Raw genomic sequence first — 17,890 nt, forward strand, 5'->3', positions numbered from 1 at the left:
GGTAATCCCCTAAACCCTTGAATAAATCATAAATTCTAATTCATAAATATCAAACTCTAAATCATAAAAACATTGAATTTTTTAATTCTAAATCTTAAACCTTTAGATAAATTCTAAACCTTAAAATTTATATATAGTTTTTTTTAAATACATTTATACAATTACTATTACTTTTATTTATTTTTACTTTTTTATTTTAAACATAATATAACTTGACAATTATTTTGTTTCATTTTTCAAAAGATATTCAATCTAAAATAATTAATTCCTATTGGTTGGTGAACCTAAAGGTTCACTCTAGGGGATGAACCCAAGAAAAAATCTTAAAATAATTGAAATACATTTAATTTCTCATTAATTATGTATATTTAAAATTAATAATATGTGAGATAAATAAAATTATTTATAAATTAATGAATTTGTGATTAATATTAAGCTAAAAACTATATTAGAATTCTAAAATAATATTTTTGTAAAAAATAATACTAAAATGATATTTAATATGAAACCGAAAGAGTAAAATTTAGATATTAAAACAGTAGTAGTTTAGAATTATGTCATTTTCAGTGTAAGAACAATATTTTATCCATATTAATAAGATAAGGAAAGAATTGGATATTTTGTATTCTAGAAAAATGGAAAACCACCGGCAAAATATCTAAATAATTATAATTTAACGGAAATTTTCATTATTCATCTAATTATGTAAAATTATATATCTTAAATTTTGGTCAAACTTAAAACAAAAACACTGTACAAAAGAGTCAATGATTTGTATCAAGGAGAACAAAGAAAACAAAAGGATCAATTTCACTTTTTCAAAAAAAGAAAAAATCTAGAATTTTGAATTTTGATTACAAGGGCAACCACGTCGGTAATATAATCATGAATATCTGAATATCAAAGAAATATTAACATTAAAAATAAAAATAAAAATTCAAAAACTAAAAATATAACAGAATTTTCTGGAAACGAATCATAAAAATAAAAATAAAAATACCTTTTTATCTATGTGGCATTACATGATTTGCTAACTTTATCTTTGATTTGTTGCACAAAAAAAATCTTTTCACATGATTTATATTTAATCAGTAAATAAATTACACTAAGCAACTGATATTTTATTTATCAGATACTTAGATTAATATCTAAACTGCTGGACAAGCTGTAACTATATAACACACGTTATATCCAATTCAATTCCTTTTCTCATCAACTTTTACAATGTTTTGTATTTCTATAAATGTTTAGATATTGTTATAGAACCTCTGTGGACGAACCCACAATGGGGGTGCCCTAAAGTCTCCATAGAACTTTAAAAATAATATGAATAATAATGTTAATTCAACCATATATTCGTTTTACAAAATAAAAATTAAACCATATATATATATATATTTTTATTATATGAATAGTAATGGGTGTTATATTTTACATTTAGCAGTTCGGAATGGGTAAAATATCCGTAAAATTTAATTCGATCTGTTATTTGTGCCGATTCGATTTGAAAATTTGAATATCTCTAACTTTACAAACTGAAACAAATAATAAAATTCAATATTTGTCAAATAAAGAGCAAATCACAAATACTCATTTAAAAAACAGATATCGTATGTAATCTATATTTCTATATAGATTTTTAGTTATTTTATCTAATAAATTAATTATTTGGTATCTAAATTTTTAAAAGTATGTAGTTTCAAAATAATTTGTAATGAATTATTATTATTTTATATTAAAAATTTTCTTTTTTTTTTTTAATTTTTTCAAAGAATAATATTCCTATTATTTTTTACCAGATCGATGGATCGAATCAGATATCTGATAAATATATTGATTTTTCGTGATATTCGTAACATATAATTTTTGAAAGATTACGGATCGACGGATTAAAAAATTGATTATTTATACGGAATAAATCGAATCACAAATATTTTTAAAATTCTAGAAATCCGCTATGTGCCATTCCTTTATTAGTGGCTAACCTATCGATGAGTCGTACACGAAGAAAAATCTGGCTTGCTAAGGGCATCTCCAACCCTACTCCATTTTCTACTCCAAACATCATTTTGGAGTAAAATCCTCTCCAACTCCACTCTATTTCTATGGAGTAATCTTACACATTACTCCATTTTGGAGTTGAACTTTTTTTATTTATGAAATGGTCCTTTAAATATTTAATGTTCTTATTTTTTATTTAAATAATATTTTAAAATGATACAACAACATAAGTTATTTCATTATTTAATAATTTGACATAACATACATAACATAATTAAATAACAAAAATAATATAAAATAAAATAATATAAAATAAATGATTTAAATATCTGATTTCAAAAAAAAATTACTCGATTTAAGAATATCAAAGATAAAGAAACTTATTTTTCATTACGAAATGCATTAATCGATCATTTGTGGGAAAATATTCTAATGCTTATTATTGAACCAACTTATACATTATGTTTTATTCTATTTTATGATTTTTTGTACCTTTTAATAATAAATGTTTAATTTAAATAAATTATATTTTTAAGTATTTTTGCAAACATAAAATAGCTGGGGTTAATTAGTAAACTTTTATAAGTATAAGATACTATTAAAAATTATTAACTATTTTTGGAGTAAAAAATAGAGTAATACATTGGAGTAAAACATCACTCCATTTTGGAGTTGCACCATTTTGAAGTAAAATTTGGAGTAATACATTAGAGATGCTCTAAGACGAGAGAGGGTGACGTGTAGTTCTGAGATGTGTTAGTTGGGTGGCGGGAGTGATGAGAGAGGGAAATGTTCATTGCACTGACAAAGGCAGTCATTTGAATTCCGGAAATATCTTGGCTTTAAACTTTTCTAAATTTTATCTTCCCTTTTTCTATCTTTTTGGATATTATAATATCAAATAAGTAATTCTTACTATTAGTTGGCAACAGAACGTTACAATACAAAGCATCTTATCAAGTTCCATATGTTTTATTCCACTTGTGCCGTATTCTTTGGACAATGTGTAATGATATGTTGTTTGAGTGGAAACGTGAATGTTGGGTCTGGTCCTTCCGGTCCTCTGGATAATGGGCAACAGATAGAATATCCAAGAGACCTCAAGTTCAATGAATCAATCATCTACTATCTATAGTAGATATAATAAAATTTATAGAAGAGAGATATGTTGAAATCAGTATTTATATAGAAGATGGCCAATAAAACATGAATAGTGAGTGGATGTGTTGATTTATGTGTTGCTTATGTTAATCTCTTAGCTTTCCTTTCTGCGGGCAAAACTGTTAAGAGAAGAAGTAGGTTTCTTCAACGCGCAATTAAAACCTAACCAAGTCAATAAAAAATTACTTTTAAATAAACAATGAATACATTTGTATATCGGTTTCATTACATCCATTCACATCATCGATTCCTCCCATATTTGGTGAAACAAACTATTCGACTCTTTTGATATGCAGCATACTCTTGTTCCATTGATATAGAGAAAAAACTTTATTTCAACTCTAGAATTTTTTCGTAGGAGCATTAGGTTGAAATGATGAAATTACTAACTAGGAATCATTGTGTATCAATTATAGTGTTAACGATTCCTGCATGCTTATATCTTCGCAATTCGATTCCCCAGTCTGGTCTTACCAAGATAACTTTCCATAGCAAGTCTAAAGGTATAAGCAGAGTCTGTAGCAGATAATCATGGGAATGGAGTCTTTATTTGACACTTCAAGATACTCTATAGGAGGCATTCCAATGGCTTAGATGTATTTTGGGAAACTGTACTTTAGTGGACCATCTTGTTATTGTGGGCCTTCTGAAGAAGCATTAAGAAAGGTTCAATTGAAAAAACACACCTCCGGTTATTAATCGGTTTCTTAATGTATTCTGGTTATATAAGCTGAACACACCTATCGGTTAAACCGGTTAAACCAACGCCCTAGAAATGTAACAAAAACTCGTCTTATATATTCGTTCGTGCGCCTTTTTGGGAAATATACCGGTATTCATCTAACCGTCGACGTTTCATATCTCACCACCACTTCTTTATCTCTCTCTTTGACTTTGGCTCTCGGTATCTTACTGTGCTCGTGAGTCGTGACGGTTCGGCTGATAACAATAAGGCTTCGTAGATTGCTCCTTCTTTTGTAGAAGTCTCACCATCTCTGATCCTCTTTTTTTTTTTTTTTTGAATACATCTCACGTTTGATGGACACCGTCGCTGGATTCTCCGATTCGTATGAAATCAGCAGCACTATCTTATCCGCGGGACCAACGGATAACACCACCGAATCATCCGTCGCTCGTCCATCAGCAGAGCTCCCGGTGGTGGACGTATCGGCCTTGCAACTGCTCTCCAACAACCTCGAGTCCTTGTTCGACTCGCCGGAATCGTCCTACAGCGACGCCAAGCTGATCCTCGCCGATGACCGAGAACTATCCTTCAACCGCTGCATCCTCGCAGCGAGAAGCCCCTTCTTCAAAACCGCCTTAGCAGCCACCGCCGCCGCCGCCGCTACGAAGAAGATCGAGCTGAAGAAAATCGCGACGGAATACGAAGTCGGATTCGATTCGGTGGCGGCCGTTATGGCCTACGTTTACACCGGGAGAGCGAGGCCGCCGCCGAAGGGAGTTTCGAATTGCGCAGACGAGGATTGCTGCCACGTGTCCTGCCGTCCAGCGGTTGATTTCATGGTGGAGGTTCTCTACTTGTCTTTCGTCTTCCAGATTCCGGAGTTAGTTACAATGTATCAGGTTAAAAAATAAAATAAAAAAATACTATCAGCAGCTTATGTAGTTAGTTAGACCTAGAACTTCCTAGTTAATTTTGTATTTTTCATTTTCAGAGGCATTTAATGGATGTTGTAGACAAAGTTATCATAGAGGATACATTAATTATACTCAAGCTCTCCAGCATCTGTGGTCAAGAAAAGCTATTTGATAAATGCACAGAGATCATTGTGAAGTCAAACCTAGATATAGTTACTCTCAACAAGTCACTGCCGCAGGGGATTGTGAAGCAAGTAATTGATATCCGTAAAGAGCTTGGTTTGGTGGAGGTACCTGAACCTGACAAACACGTCTCGAATATTCACAAGGCGCTCGAGTCCCATGATCTCGCGCTTGTCGGTATGCTTTTGAAAGAAGGCCGCACGAGTCTAGATGACGCGTGTGCTCTCCATTTTGCCGTCGAGTACTGCGCTGTGGAGACTGCTACTGAGCTTCTGAAACTCGGGCTTGCGGACGTTAACCGTAGGAATCAGAGGGGGTACACGGTGCTTCACGTTGCGGCGATGCGGAAGGAGCCGAGTTTGATAGCGTTTCTGTTGACAAAAGGGGCGAATGCGTCGGAGATGGGTTTGGATGGTAGGACTGCTCTCTTGATTGCGAAGCAAGTCACCAAGGCGGCTGAGTATAATTGTGTTCTGGAGCGAGGCAAGGATTCTCCCAAAGGCCGACTGTGTGTAGAGATACTAGAGCAACCAGAGAGACTAGATCCGTTGCCTGCAGACGTGTCTCCCTCTCTTGCACTGGTTGCTGATAATGAGCTGAAGATAAGGTTGATTGATTTTGAAAACAGAGGTATCTCTTAACTCTTGTTCCCTCATTTCTTGTCCATTCATAAGATCAGGGCCAGTCATGGACATAGCTTGATAAAACATTAGTCTTGTCCCCCAAATTTTAGGAAGTCGGTATGTATAGGTCTTATTCCCAAACTGTAAGAAGGAAATTTTAGTTAAAATTTAATTTAAAATGTTTATGCGGCCTCTTAAATTCAGGGTTAGACCTGGATAAGGTTAGGACGTTAGGTTCTTTAATGCTCTTTGAATGAAGTTTTGTGGGTTCTGTTAGGAAATAGAGTGAACTACTAACGATAACTGTTATTTTATATACTGTTTTTAGTTCAAATGGCTCGATGTTTCTTTCCAAAGGAAGCACAACTTGCTATGTCAATCGCGGAGACGAAGGGAACAAGCGAGTTTATCGTGGATAGCCAAGAGCCTGACGGCACTGGTGCAAAGAGGTCAGCACCAGACCAATACATGGCACCTTTCGTATTCCAAGAAAAGCATCGGAGTAGACTAGAAGCGCTTTCAAAAACTGGTATTTGATTATTTTCCATCTACTTCCTATCAAAGAAGAAAACAAAACCCATACCTGACCTTGTCTCATTTAATTTTGTCTCATCAGTGGAATACGGGAGACGCTTCTTCCCACGCTGTGCGGCATTGCTCGATAAGATTGCGGACTGTGAGACCTTGACTATACTTGCTTTCCTAGAGAAAGACACCCCTGAGAACCGACTAGTGAAGAGGCAAAAGTACATGGAAATACAGGAGAGTCTGCAAATGGCCTTTAATGAAGACAATGAGGAACAACTTGGGAAGTCGTCTCGGTCAGGTTCCTCTTCTTCCACATCGAAGTCAACAAAGAGGTCTAATGGTAAACCCTCTCACCCACGTCGTCGGTGACACTATTTGTTGGGGTAATATTTGGTGACTAATATATTTCAATTCTTAAGAGTCTCTGTCTATAGTTGGCTCAGTCGTATATATTCGAACTGCAGGCGTGTTTCAAACAAATGCTGTAATATACATTTGTACATTGACAAAAAAACATGATAGTATTACAGAGTTACCAAGAATCAAAGTGCGATTAGATGAAGAATGGCTCATCATCTGCTGGTTATCCTCTACCAATAATGAAAAGCATATTCAGTTTGCCTTGCCATCATCACTGCAGCTGAAGGTCCACAAGAATCGAGAATCTTGGAAGAAATGTTCAAAGCTCCAATGTTATACAAAATTTGTTTAAGGATCAAGCCCGGTGGTTCTTTGGCATCATCCTCTAATGCCTGCAACCATCGCCGTTATTTACATCCAATATCTCAAGAAGGTTCACGAGTTTCTCCCAGAACCGTTACTTAAATTCTTACCAATCCTTGGAAGGTCTTTGATCTCTCGATAAAGTGTTGCTTCTCTAACCATTTAAATCCCTATTGAAATACACTGATCGGTTTTGGGAAGTTTCTAAACCTCTGTTACATTAGCAATAGCAAGTTGGCCAGAAGACAAGAGTTAGTGGTTCAGCAACCTTTGTCTCTCTTACATTTTCGAGACAATACAGCCAGAAATAGCTTTTGTCTTTTTCCATGTTTTGGCAGGTTGGCATCCATGACAAGGTTCTTAGCACTTTTGGCTACTGGATATGGAATATTCCTCTACTGAATCATTTATTAGATTAAAATGGCGTAGTGTTTACATGTACTTTGTGAAATTGGCACGCATTCTAGACCTTCTAGCCGAGGAAAAGAGACATTTCTGAGGCGTACAAACTACAAAAAAAAAACTGACAAACATATTCATCTTTTGCTTACGTCTTTATTTTGATTTAAACTATACTGATTATAAACTAAAAATTAGATATTGACGAAAAAAACTAAACTAGGTAATAGATATCACAATCTTTTTTTTTTCTTTTTTTTTTTAGATATCACAATCTCTTGCTTTAATCTTTTTACCCTAAGTATAAATGCACAAATGATTTAGTTCAATTTTTAAGTCATTTTACCCTAAGTATAAATGCACAAATGACAAAAAAAAAATATTATGCACAAATGATTTAGTAACCAAAAATTAATAATATTTTTTTTGCTACAGATTTATTTCTGTTAATAGCATCAACAATTGAAAATCTCAATTTATATTTTAATAATATAGATAGAACCAAAATAAATTAAAATGGCAGTTAATTGGCTAGGTTTGGTTCTTTATATATATGAGAAGGAGTAGGGATGGCAATCAAGGACCTGGACCGCGGACCTGGCCTGTAAAGACTTGCTGTGGGGCGGGATTGGGCCTCCATTTGATAAACCCACAAAATTACGGGCCTCGCGGGACGGGCTCAAAGCGGGACGGGTTTAAAGCGGGACGGGTTCAAAGCGGGACGGGTCGAAAGCAGGATGGGTTAAACCGCGGGATTTTGCAGCAATCCTAAGTCTCCATTTATGCTTTCACATGAGAGAGAGAGAGAGAGAGAGAGAGAGAGAGAGAGAGAGAGAGAGAGAGAGAGAGAGAGAGAGAGAGAGAGAGAGAGAGAGAGAGAGAGAGAGAGAGAGAGAGAGAGAGAGAGAGAGAGAGAGAGAGAGATAGAGAGAGAGAGAGAGATTATACACTATGGAATTCCATTGATGGTGGTTTCAGTGTCGATGATGCTTCCGGTCTCCTAAGCGCCTCTAATCTGCACTGTAGAGTTTCTTCAAGTCATCATAAATGATAATAAATACATTTGTTTTGTATAAGCTTAATGTATTGATCTTATAAGAGTATATTCGATCATGTGCAAGATGAAAATCAATTCATGTCTATGTTTGTTTGTGCATGTAGAAATAAGCAATGTAATATTCGATGTCCCGCGGGACAGCCCGCGAAGGCCTGCATATTTCGCGGTATGGGATTGGGCAGCTAGTTTGAGGACCGCATTCCGCGCAAGACAGGCCCGCCGTGTACCATCAAAAGTCGAACCCGCAGCGGTTCAGGACGGGACGGGACGGGAGAGCCCAATTGCCATCTCTAAGAAGGAGGGAGAAGGCTTCTATAGTCTCGCCTCCCCCCAAAAACCCTCCTGTCCTTCTTAACTTTCAAAACCTTTCGTCTCCAGAAGATGAGCAACGACAAGGACAATTTCAGCCTCGCCGATCTCACTGCTGGTAAAAATAAAAATCTCACCCTCCCATTACACACTTCTTCTTAACCGAGAGCTGCTTAGGCCCCGTATTTCGTTTCCTGACTGTTGTTTCTTTTGTTTCCAGCTCTTAAAGACGAGGATCGAGCCGGCATCATGAACATTCTCAAGGTAACCTTTTGTCCGTACCAAGGATTCTGAGTTTTACCGTTTCTATTAGAGAGTCTGCGTCCTTTATAGGTGGTTTCAGTGTCATCGTATTTAGTAGAATGATAAAGAGTGTTTATAATGTTCCTTGGACAATTATTTGGTTGATGGTTAATAAATCCACAGAACAAGATGGCTGGGGACGTGCTCGAGAATCTGTCTCCTCAAGTGAGAGCGCGTGTCGATGCCTTGAAGGATATACAGGTTATTTGACATTTTATTACTTATTAGTACTCAATCTGATCCTGATTGTGTTTATGTGCACCAAATCAAGATGTTGACTATTTTGATTAACCAGTGACTTCTTCTTTCAAACGCAGAGCCAACACGATGAACTTGAGGCTAAGTTCCGTGAGGAGAGAGCTGTTCTTGAAGCCAAGTATGAACAGTTGTATCAGCCTTTGTATGCCAAGGTAGTAGCTTGTTAGACAAATCAAAAGGGATGTGATTGTGAATCTGTGTGTGTGTGTGTATGCTCTGTTTGCTTTATCTCTCTACTCGTATATCTAAACGTTTCTACTTGGTTAATTATAATGAACAGCGTTTTGAAATTGTGAATGGAACTACTGAAATCGAGCTGACTCCAGAGGATACTAAGATGGACGATGGCCAAGGAGAGGACAAAACTGCTGTGAAAGGAGTTCCCAGTTTCTGGCTGACTGCTTTGCAAAATAATGATGTTACTTCCGAGGAGGTATCATCCCACTTGTAGTTTTGGTTGTTTAATTTTTTTATATACAATCTAGTCATAACGGTGGAGAATGAACATATCAAAATCTCTTTCATGTCAGGTCACAGAGCGTGATGAAGAGGCTCTCAAGTATCTTAAAGATATTAAGTGGTGCAAGACTAAAGAGCCTAAAGGATTCAAGCTTGAGTTTCTCTTTGACTCAAATCCCTTTTTTAAAAACAATGTCTTGACAAAGTCTTATCATGTGATTGATGAGGATGAGCCACTACTTGAGAAGGCTATTGGGTAAACTACTTATACGAATATATTCTATGCCTATCTGGTTGCAGTTAGCTGTCACTTAATATTGTTTCCTTTACTTCAGGACTGAGATTGATTGGTATCCTGGGAAGTGTCTAACTCAGAAGATTCTTAAAAAGAAGCCTAATAGAGTTTCAACGAACGCCAAACCAATCACTAAAATGGAAGCTTGTGAAAGCTTCTTCAACTTCTTTAATCCTCCAGAAGTCCCGGATGAAGATGAAGATATCGACGAGGACAGAGTATGATATTTTGACTGTTGTAAAAAGCTTGTCAAACTTTTAGTTGAACGTATTTATTTATTTAGTAATGCCTTCCCGTTCTTTGATGCAGGCTGAGGAACTTCAGAATGTGATGGAACAAGATTATGACATTGGGTGCGTCCTTTTTTTGAAACTACTTTTCCTGTTGTTGGGTTATGAGTTTTGCTTTTGAATCATGGATGTACTTTACGAGTTGCTAACTATTTGATTAATTCTTCTTGCTTCCCGCAGATCTACCATCCGGGACAAGATTATCCCGCATGCCGTCTCATGGTTTACTGGTGAGGCTGTGGAAGGACAGGAGTTTGATATAGATGATGATGATGATGATGATAGTGACGAAGATGATGATGATGATGATGATGATGATGAAGAGGACGAGGATGATGATGATGATGAAGAGGACGAGGATGATGATGATGATGATGATGATGAGATGGAGGATGATTGCAAGACTAAAAAGAAGGTATAAAGTGCTCCAAATAAATCAAACACTATAGCAATCTCATATAGTCATTAAAAAATCCTATTAAAAGTTTCAGGATGCGCATGGTCATGAGACCCTAGAATAGATTAGTAAATATAGGCTCTAGTGATTACTGAAAGTAACCGAGCAATGAATGATGCATAAGACTCTGTAACTAAATTGTTATGTCATAACTGATAGAATAGCATGTAAATGATGCATAGAGACTGCGAGACAGGCTATGTTGAACCATAGATAACTCTCATGAATCACTCTTCATATCATTCGTATAGTAGCTAGGAGAGCCACCTAGGAATTAGTGTCTATAACTATGATACATGTAGTAAATCATCATCTTTCTTTCTTATTGCAGAAGGGAGGCAGCTCTCAGATTGTTGGTGATGGTCAACAAGGCGAGAGGCCACCAGACTGCAAGCAACAGTGATCTCGATGCTCTACTGAACAAAAAAGCCATGTGTGAAAATATATCTTGGGTCAATTCTCAGTTCATCTAGCATTGAGAATTGAAGAAAAATATTTTAGTTGTTTTTTTTATAGTGTAAACCTCATTTCCTTATTGATGATGTTCTCATTCGAGTTTTGATAATTTGTTTTGGTGTTTACTTTCCTTGAATGATTTAAGACTCAATTAATACCTTGGTGTTTATGAATGAATGAAAACATCATCCCCTTGTTATGTTTCTGCTTTCGTCACGCTATCTTTGAAAGCACAAAATTGTGAAGTTTTTATTTTCACAAACTTTTTTTTTTTGAACAAATACAAAGTTTTTGTTCTTTTTTTTGCTAAACAAATACAAAGTTTTTTAAGTGAACAAAAACTATAAGCAATTACGTTCTTTTACATATATAACTCCTATTGTTTTGATTGTAATTCTGAGACGAGAGAGTGAGTTGACTTAAAATGACAAATACTTTACAAAGCAAGAAGGTATACACTTGGACAAATAGGGCTTTTAGATGTTTTGCTTGTGGGATACACGTGAGTCGTGAGAGGTGATATACGTGAACCCTAAACGTGGTTAGGTTAGATCATCATCTATTTTAGGCAATAATGGGCTTATAAATTTATATTTCAGCATAAACCCAACTTGATGCACAAGTCTGCATATCCATCCAATTCTACAATTACGGCAATTAAATATAAGAAATCTTGGAGTAATTTAATCTATTTTCCATACTTGGAAGTTTCATATTCTTCATACATAAATTCGAAAATATTTTAAGATACCGACTTGGCATACAGGAATGATATCATTTCCAAAAGGATATCGAAATCGATAATTAATTCTCTCATTTAATTCTCATATATCTCTCCTTTGCTATATAAGAAGATGACTACGTCTTCTTTTTTCCACACACTTAAAACCTACACACAAACAAAAGTTATATTCAATCGTTTGAGATGGCTGCAATGAACATGGCTCCCGAAAAGAAGATCGAAGTTACAGTGAATGATAATGGGGGTAAAAGGGCTTACGTCACCTTCCTTGCTGGAAACAAAGACTACTGGATGGGTGTGGTCGGGCTAGCCAAAGGACTTCGTAAGGTGAAGTCAGCTTATCCTCTTGTGGTGGCCTGTCTTCCTGATGTGCCAGAAGAACACCGTCAAATCTTGGTGGCTCAGGGATGCATCATCCGTGATATTGAAATGGTCACTCCTCCAGAAAACAAAGTCGGTTATTCCATGGCTTATTTTGTCCTCAACTACTCCAAACTTCGTATTTGGGAGGTAAGAATCTTAAATACTATAATATTGTTATGACCTTACGTATATCAGTTTTTGTCAATATTTACCTTGTTACATTTCGAAACATGACTAGCATATCTAACGACTTATTAAAAAAAATTATATTGCAGTTTGTGGAATATGAGAAGGTGATGTATTTGGATGGAGACATTCAAGTGTTTGGTAACATTGACCATCTTTTTGACACTCCTTCCGGTTACTTGTACGCTGTGAAAGATTGCTTTTGCGAAATATCATGGTGCAACACTACTCAATACCAGATCGGTTACTGCCAACAGTCACCTGAAAAGGTGACATGGCCGGTGGAAACTCTTGGTTCTCCGCCGCCTACCTACTTCAACGCTGGTATGTTACTGTTTGAGCCAAACCTCGACGTGTACGAGGATCTCCTTCGTGTTGTTCAGATCACTACTCCTACGTATTTTGCTGAACAGGTTTGGTTTTATCTACTTTCTTGCATTATTCAATTTGTGGGTTTCATTATTTTATAATGCTAATATTATTGTTTATCTTTTGTAGGATTTTCTGAATATGTATTTCAGAGACATCTACAAGCCAATTCCTTCCACCTACAACCTTGTATTGGCTATGTTATGGCGTCACCCGGAACATGTTGACCTTAACAAAATCCATGTGGTCCATTACTGCGCAAATGTACGTTTTAATTTGTGTTAATTCCATAATTTTTTCTTGACTTATTTTAGATGTATATACTCATGTCTGGATCAATTTTATAGGGCTCAAAGCCATGGAAATATGATGAAACCGAAGAGCACATGGAGCGGGAAGACATAAAAATGCTAGTGAAGAAATGGTGGGAGATTTATGAAGATCCAAGTTTGGACTACAAGAACTTTATGGAAACTGAGTCTAAGTTGAATCCGATCACTGCTGCAGTCTTGGCTTCCAAAGAGTCTGATGGTGATGTCCTCACAAGCCTTGCCCCTTCAGCAGCATAGCCAATCTTTTAGCCCAAGCTATGCTATGCAACCGTTTTTTTTTGTTTCCTGTTTTTGGTTTTAAGAAAGGTTTAGCTATATATATAATTTTATCATAATTATATATAGCGACCTCGTTTGAGTCTTATGTTTGTGAGATTAGAGGTGGTTGGTCTTGTGTTCTGGTTTGCCTTTTGTGTCAATGCCGACCTTGATCAACCATGCATGCCTTTGTATCTCTTTTGTTTTATCATTAATCAATAATAAGGATTCTGTTTTGGCTTTCTTTCTCTATTACTATTTGTTCAATTCTTTTGCAAAACAAATTAATATATATTTTATCGAAAAGCTAAGATGACTTTTAGTATAATTATGAATATACTAAAGTCTCTAGCCTCTTCAAGTCCATGTTGTCAATTGCGTTGGTTATATCTAGGACTGGTTCTTCTTTTGTAACCAAGTTTCCTTTCATTGAGTGAGTTTTCAGCTGGACGAATCAATTTAGTAGGCAGCTCTTTCTTCTGCTGGTTTGTTGCATATTAATGCTTTTGGTCATTATTAGACCTGTGCATGTGTATGCGTACACACCTTGTGTAGGTTTCAAGCTGATATCCCAACAAATGAAGTGTGAGAGTTGGACTTATTCTGGCTATCTAACATGATAATGAGGGTTGGTTTGTCCAACGGTGATGGTAGTAGCAAAACTGACCGTGGAGTTTGTATGGAGTTGATCCTGCAATACATTTTTATGTGTTGACAGCTGAATAACCCAATTTCAACTAGAATATGCAGCCTAGGAGTTTTCAAGCATCAACATCATCCGTAAGTTGCACATAAAAAAGAACATAACAAGAAAAGGACTGTTTCCTTGCTACTAAAGTAGCACTTGTAAGACCAACAGCAGAGGGCCACAAAACCGCTATTTGGTTATTCAGCTATCAACCACACTATACTGCTTATTTGAATCATCGTGTGCTGCAAGCAAGTCTTCAACTGAAGTTGATGAATGATATGGCAGCGATGCAAAAAAAGTAACATTACCTACCAATCACATTTATCAATAAATACAACACTCACAATTACCATTAAGTTATAGTGCAAGAGCTTCTTTAGCCTCATCAGTCTGGTTTCACCAAATGAACGCTGAAACATAAAACATAATACATATGCCTTAGCTAAGTGAGAGTAAAAAGAAGTTCTGTATATAGATCATTAGACTACACCTAGAGAGATACATGATAACTTTGAGGATGTGACTCTTAGTCATATTCCTCGAAGTAAGAATGGTCGTGCGGATGCTTTGGCAAAGGAAGTTAGGATGAAAGGATACATATTTTCTCATATAGATCAGATTCAGACAGACGGAGATGCTCCCCTGAGAATCAATTCGTCTAGACCTCACTTGATCTAGTACATTAGACAGCCGACAAAAAAAAAATGTGCATGCGAAGAGAGCTCTCACGCCTATTGGGCTATGAAAATTAAAGCCTACTTCAGGCCCATAATATTTATTTTATTTCTGCACCGACCACTAATTAGAGTTGTAAAACCTCACAAACGTCACAAGTCTAGAGATTGATTCCCCATTGATCCACAGCTGCTCCTGCACTCTCTCGTTCTTCACCAGCAAAGGTTTGAAACGGCCAACACTCTTTTCTCCTTTTTGATTAGAAAAATTTCATCTTTTCTTTTCCCTTTTGGGGAATTCAACTGATAGATCTGCACTTTTGGTATGAGCTTACTACGAGCGATAAATGTAATTGTTCATGAGGTCTTTGCTATTTTAGAAAAAAAGATCTCAACTTTTCGATGAATAGGGTTTGTTTGAAGGGATAAATTTGATTCTAAAGTTTATTTCTTTTGATCGCATTTGATAATTAATGGTATTGGATCATATAACATTATAGTATCATCCATTAGCTCTCCTCTGTTTTAAATGTATTGATCCAAATTGTTTTTGATGGCTTAGGAAACAGTTTTTGAGAAAATGGCATCAAAGTTGCTACAGCTTAAATCAAAAGCCTGTGAAGCATCAAAGTTTGTGTCCAAGCACGGCACTAGTTACTACAAACAGTTGCTGGAGAAGAACAAGCACTATATCCAGGAGCCAGCCACTGTTGAGAAATGCCAAGAGTTGTCTAAGCAGCTTCTCTACACCCGTCTTGCTAGGTCCCTTTATTTTATTTTTAATCTCTCTTATCTGATCCTGGTTTCTGTTTGATGTGTTTGGTTAGATGATGAATTGACTAAGCATTGCTGTTTAATTTTTTAATAGCTTTCTTCTTGTAGTAAAAGATTAAAGCTTTTCTATTTATGTTTGTTGTTTTTATGCTGTAAAGGGTAAAATACTAAATAGCGGCTTCTTGGTTTGTTTGGTAAGGATCTTGAATGATGCAGATAGTGTCTTAGCTCATTGTCTGTTTAGGTTTAGTGATGATGGTTCGGTGATTAATCAAAAGGATAATGGAACTAACTATACACGGCATAGTTAAGGTCTCTGCTTTGGTGTAGATTTTTTGAATATTCTTTTCTAGATATGTTAAATCAGGAACTCTACTTTCTTCTTCTTCTTTTGTTGATGCGCGGCTGACTTGGTTTAATGTGGATGGCAGCATTCCTGGACGTTCTGAGTCGTTCTGGAAGGAAGTAGATCACGTGAAGGGCTTGTGGAAGAACCGGGCGGATCTGAAGGTTGAAGATGCTGGGATCGCAGCACTTTTTGGTCTTGAATGCTTCGCTTGGTACTGTGCGGGTGAGATCGTTGGAAGAGGCTTCACTTTCACCGGCTACTACCCTTGAAGCAAACAAAAAGCAAACATGCCGCCTTTCATTTCATGGCTGTGATATTTTTAGCAAAAGTTTAAAATTTTATTTCCGTCTTTGGATAGTTAAGTAGACACTTAACTAATCATTTATATTACTCATGCCTAGCGCTTAATAATAATATTAGTCGACAACTTGTTTGCTTTTTTCTTCTGGTTTGTTTCTTCTTGAGTGTGGATGACCTTTTGCTAGTGTATCATCATCAGTTGCTGAACCGGACTATTCCTCCACGGCTCAGAGTGGAGGAAAAAAAGGCAACGCTCTTCCACGCTGCTCTTTAGTTATGGGATTCACTATTTGCAGGATATTTTGTTGAGCTTAGTCAAAGTTTTGTAGTTCGTATTCTTTGAGTAAGGAGACTAGTGTGTGTTCATATAGTGGAACAACAACAAAAAAAAACTAAACTCGTTGCATGTTTCTCTGAGTTTTGCTGATTCCCTCTTAGGTAAAAACTCCATACGGCTACTGGAAAAACAATAGATTCTAAAAAAAATTAGGGGGCGTTCAGAGAATCGAACTCGGGACCTCTCGCACCCAAAGCGAGAATCATACCACTAGACCAAACGCCCATTTTGACTAAAGGTTTGATAATGCCTTAGGTATAACTATATGTTATGGTTGGACATATCAATGGAAGTTACAGGTAAATCATTAAACATTACTTAGTAAAAAGACATTGTAACGCCCTTTTAAATTGACTTGGGTTAGTTCATCTACATATTGAGAGCCGCATACGGTATAAGCTAACTCCTCCACCGTGTCTATCTTTCGGCGTTCTTGCACGCACGGGATAAAATAAAGTAGTGAGACCAAACACTGAGCTGATCTGCCATAAAGAGAATATACCTGAGTTTTAACCAGTTTGAGTTACATACTCAGGAAATAATAATGTTCGAGAAGACCAAGGGAAGGAAAGAGGAGGTGGTGACCAGAGAGTACACCATCAACCTTCATAGGCCTTCATCGCTGGTAACTTCCCGACCAAACTAAACTCCTCTGTTTTGGTCTTGTTCTGTTGGCTCTATAGGCACTTAGCCATGAATATAACAAGTGTAAGCTTTGATCTTGGAGTTTGACTTAGAAAATGTAACATCAAAGTTTTAGCAATAGACACTTAACTTTATACGCACGTAAGCTATGAGTGTGACATTTAGGAAGCTTTACTATTGGGTTTGACTTAAAAATGTAACATCAAATTTAAGCCATGGACACTAACTTGATTGGCACGTTAGCCATGAATGTGACATTTCGAAAGCTTTGATCTTCGGGTTTGACTCTTGTGTATTAAAACAGTACGTTTAAGAAGAAGGCACCAAAGGCAATCAAGGAGATAAGGAAGTTTGCAGAGAAGGCGATGGGGACAAAGGATGTGAGAGTGGATGTGAAACTTAACAAGCAGATTTGGAGCAGAGGTATCAGAGGTCCTCCTAGAAAGATCAGAGTACGAGTTGCTCGCAAGAGAAACGATGACTAGGATGCAAAGGAAGAGTTCTTCTCCCTTGTCACTGTTGCTGAAATCCCTTCCGAAGGACTTAGTGGCCTCGGCACCAAAGAGGATTGAATAATCTTGTCAGATTTTCCAAGTTTTGTTTTTCTTTCGCGTCAGAATCAGTAATGCAGTTACTCTATATAACATTTATGGTGTCCATGCTTGACGGATCTTGTAAAGAATAGTTCAAGAATGAAGTCATGTGTGAGCTCTGGAACATTTGAATAAGAGGTGCCAAATTGATTATCTCCACAAAACCAGTCTCCAAA

The 17,890-nt window shown here is 36.4% G+C and overlaps 4 protein-coding genes and 1 pseudogene across 5 annotated transcripts; all 5 read left to right on the forward strand.

The window, feature by feature from the left end:
- Positions 1 to 3,981: 3,981 nt before the first annotated feature.
- On the forward strand, positions 3,982 to 6,660 carry LOC108819897 (regulatory protein NPR1). 2 transcript variants are annotated; one of them, XM_056993049.1, is made up of 5 exons: positions 3,982 to 4,746; positions 4,839 to 5,574; positions 5,896 to 6,096; positions 6,184 to 6,478; positions 6,560 to 6,660. In XM_056993049.1, the coding sequence occupies exons 1-4, from the start codon at positions 4,201 to 4,203 to the stop codon at positions 6,462 to 6,464; spliced, it is 1,764 nt and encodes a 587-aa protein (XP_056849029.1). In that variant the 5' UTR covers positions 3,982 to 4,200; the 3' UTR covers positions 6,465 to 6,478; positions 6,560 to 6,660. The 2 variants fall into 2 exon arrangements, with proteins under 2 accessions (XP_056849029.1, XP_056849028.1); XM_056993048.1 differs by having other exon boundaries at positions 3,983 to 4,746; positions 6,184 to 6,660.
- Positions 6,661 to 8,524: 1,864 nt separating this feature from the next.
- Positions 8,525 to 11,300, forward strand: LOC108821870 (nucleosome assembly protein 1;1). Its single transcript, XM_018594857.2, has 10 exons — positions 8,525 to 8,701; positions 8,804 to 8,847; positions 9,010 to 9,087; positions 9,204 to 9,296; positions 9,425 to 9,577; positions 9,675 to 9,859; positions 9,939 to 10,116; positions 10,208 to 10,251; positions 10,369 to 10,603; positions 10,977 to 11,300. Exons 1-10 carry the CDS (start codon positions 8,656 to 8,658, stop codon positions 11,046 to 11,048), a joined length of 1,128 nt encoding a protein of 375 aa, XP_018450359.1. The 5' UTR covers positions 8,525 to 8,655; the 3' UTR covers positions 11,049 to 11,300.
- Positions 11,301 to 12,009: 709 nt separating this feature from the next.
- Positions 12,010 to 13,463, forward strand: LOC108821480 (galactinol synthase 5-like). The gene is made up of 4 exons (XM_018594512.2): positions 12,010 to 12,353; positions 12,482 to 12,805; positions 12,891 to 13,025; positions 13,109 to 13,463. The coding sequence occupies exons 1-4, from the start codon at positions 12,027 to 12,029 to the stop codon at positions 13,328 to 13,330; spliced, it is 1,008 nt and encodes a 335-aa protein (XP_018450014.2). The 5' UTR covers positions 12,010 to 12,026; the 3' UTR covers positions 13,331 to 13,463.
- Positions 13,464 to 14,851: 1,388 nt separating this feature from the next.
- Positions 14,852 to 16,285, forward strand: LOC108821872 (uncharacterized). Its single transcript, XM_018594859.2, has 3 exons — positions 14,852 to 14,941; positions 15,279 to 15,478; positions 15,922 to 16,285. Exons 2-3 carry the CDS (start codon positions 15,297 to 15,299, stop codon positions 16,106 to 16,108), a joined length of 369 nt encoding a protein of 122 aa, XP_018450361.1. The 5' UTR covers positions 14,852 to 14,941; positions 15,279 to 15,296; the 3' UTR covers positions 16,109 to 16,285.
- Positions 16,286 to 17,020: 735 nt separating this feature from the next.
- On the forward strand, positions 17,021 to 17,878 carry LOC108818665 (60S ribosomal protein L31-3-like; annotated as a pseudogene).
- The last annotated feature ends 12 nt before the right edge of the window (positions 17,879 to 17,890 follow it).

This window comes from Raphanus sativus, chromosome 8, assembly GCF_000801105.2.
Source record: "Raphanus sativus cultivar WK10039 chromosome 8, ASM80110v3, whole genome shotgun sequence".
NCBI classification, from domain to species: Eukaryota; Viridiplantae; Streptophyta; class Magnoliopsida; order Brassicales; family Brassicaceae; genus Raphanus; species Raphanus sativus.

Bases quoted from the DNA above. Each gene is read 5' to 3' on its own strand.
- LOC108819897 (XM_056993049.1), top strand. From the start codon at position 4,201: ATGGACACCGTCGCTGGATTCTCCGATTCGTATGAAATCAGCAGCACT. The intron at 4,747-4,838 runs GTTAAAAAATAA...TTTCATTTTCAG, and splicing joins AGTTAGTTACAATGTATCAG to AGGCATTTAATGGATGTTGT. The intron at 5,575-5,895 runs GTATCTCTTAAC...TACTGTTTTTAG, and splicing joins GATTGATTTTGAAAACAGAG to TTCAAATGGCTCGATGTTTC.
- LOC108821870 (XM_018594857.2), top strand. From the start codon at position 8,656: ATGAGCAACGACAAGGACAATTTCAGCCTCGCCGATCTCACTGCTG. The intron at 9,297-9,424 runs GTAGTAGCTTGT...TATAATGAACAG, and splicing joins ATCAGCCTTTGTATGCCAAG to CGTTTTGAAATTGTGAATGG. The intron at 10,117-10,207 runs GTATGATATTTT...TCTTTGATGCAG, and splicing joins AAGATATCGACGAGGACAGA to GCTGAGGAACTTCAGAATGT.
- LOC108821480 (XM_018594512.2), top strand. From the start codon at position 12,027: ATGGCTGCAATGAACATGGCTCCCGAAAAGAAGATCGAAGTTACAGTG. The intron at 12,354-12,481 runs GTAAGAATCTTA...ATTATATTGCAG, and splicing joins CCAAACTTCGTATTTGGGAG to TTTGTGGAATATGAGAAGGT. The intron at 12,806-12,890 runs GTTTGGTTTTAT...TATCTTTTGTAG, and splicing joins CTACGTATTTTGCTGAACAG to GATTTTCTGAATATGTATTT.
- LOC108821872 (XM_018594859.2), top strand. From the start codon at position 15,297: ATGGCATCAAAGTTGCTACAGCTTAAATCAAAAGCCTGTGAAGCATCA. The intron at 15,479-15,921 runs GTCCCTTTATTT...TGTGGATGGCAG, and splicing joins CTCTACACCCGTCTTGCTAG to CATTCCTGGACGTTCTGAGT.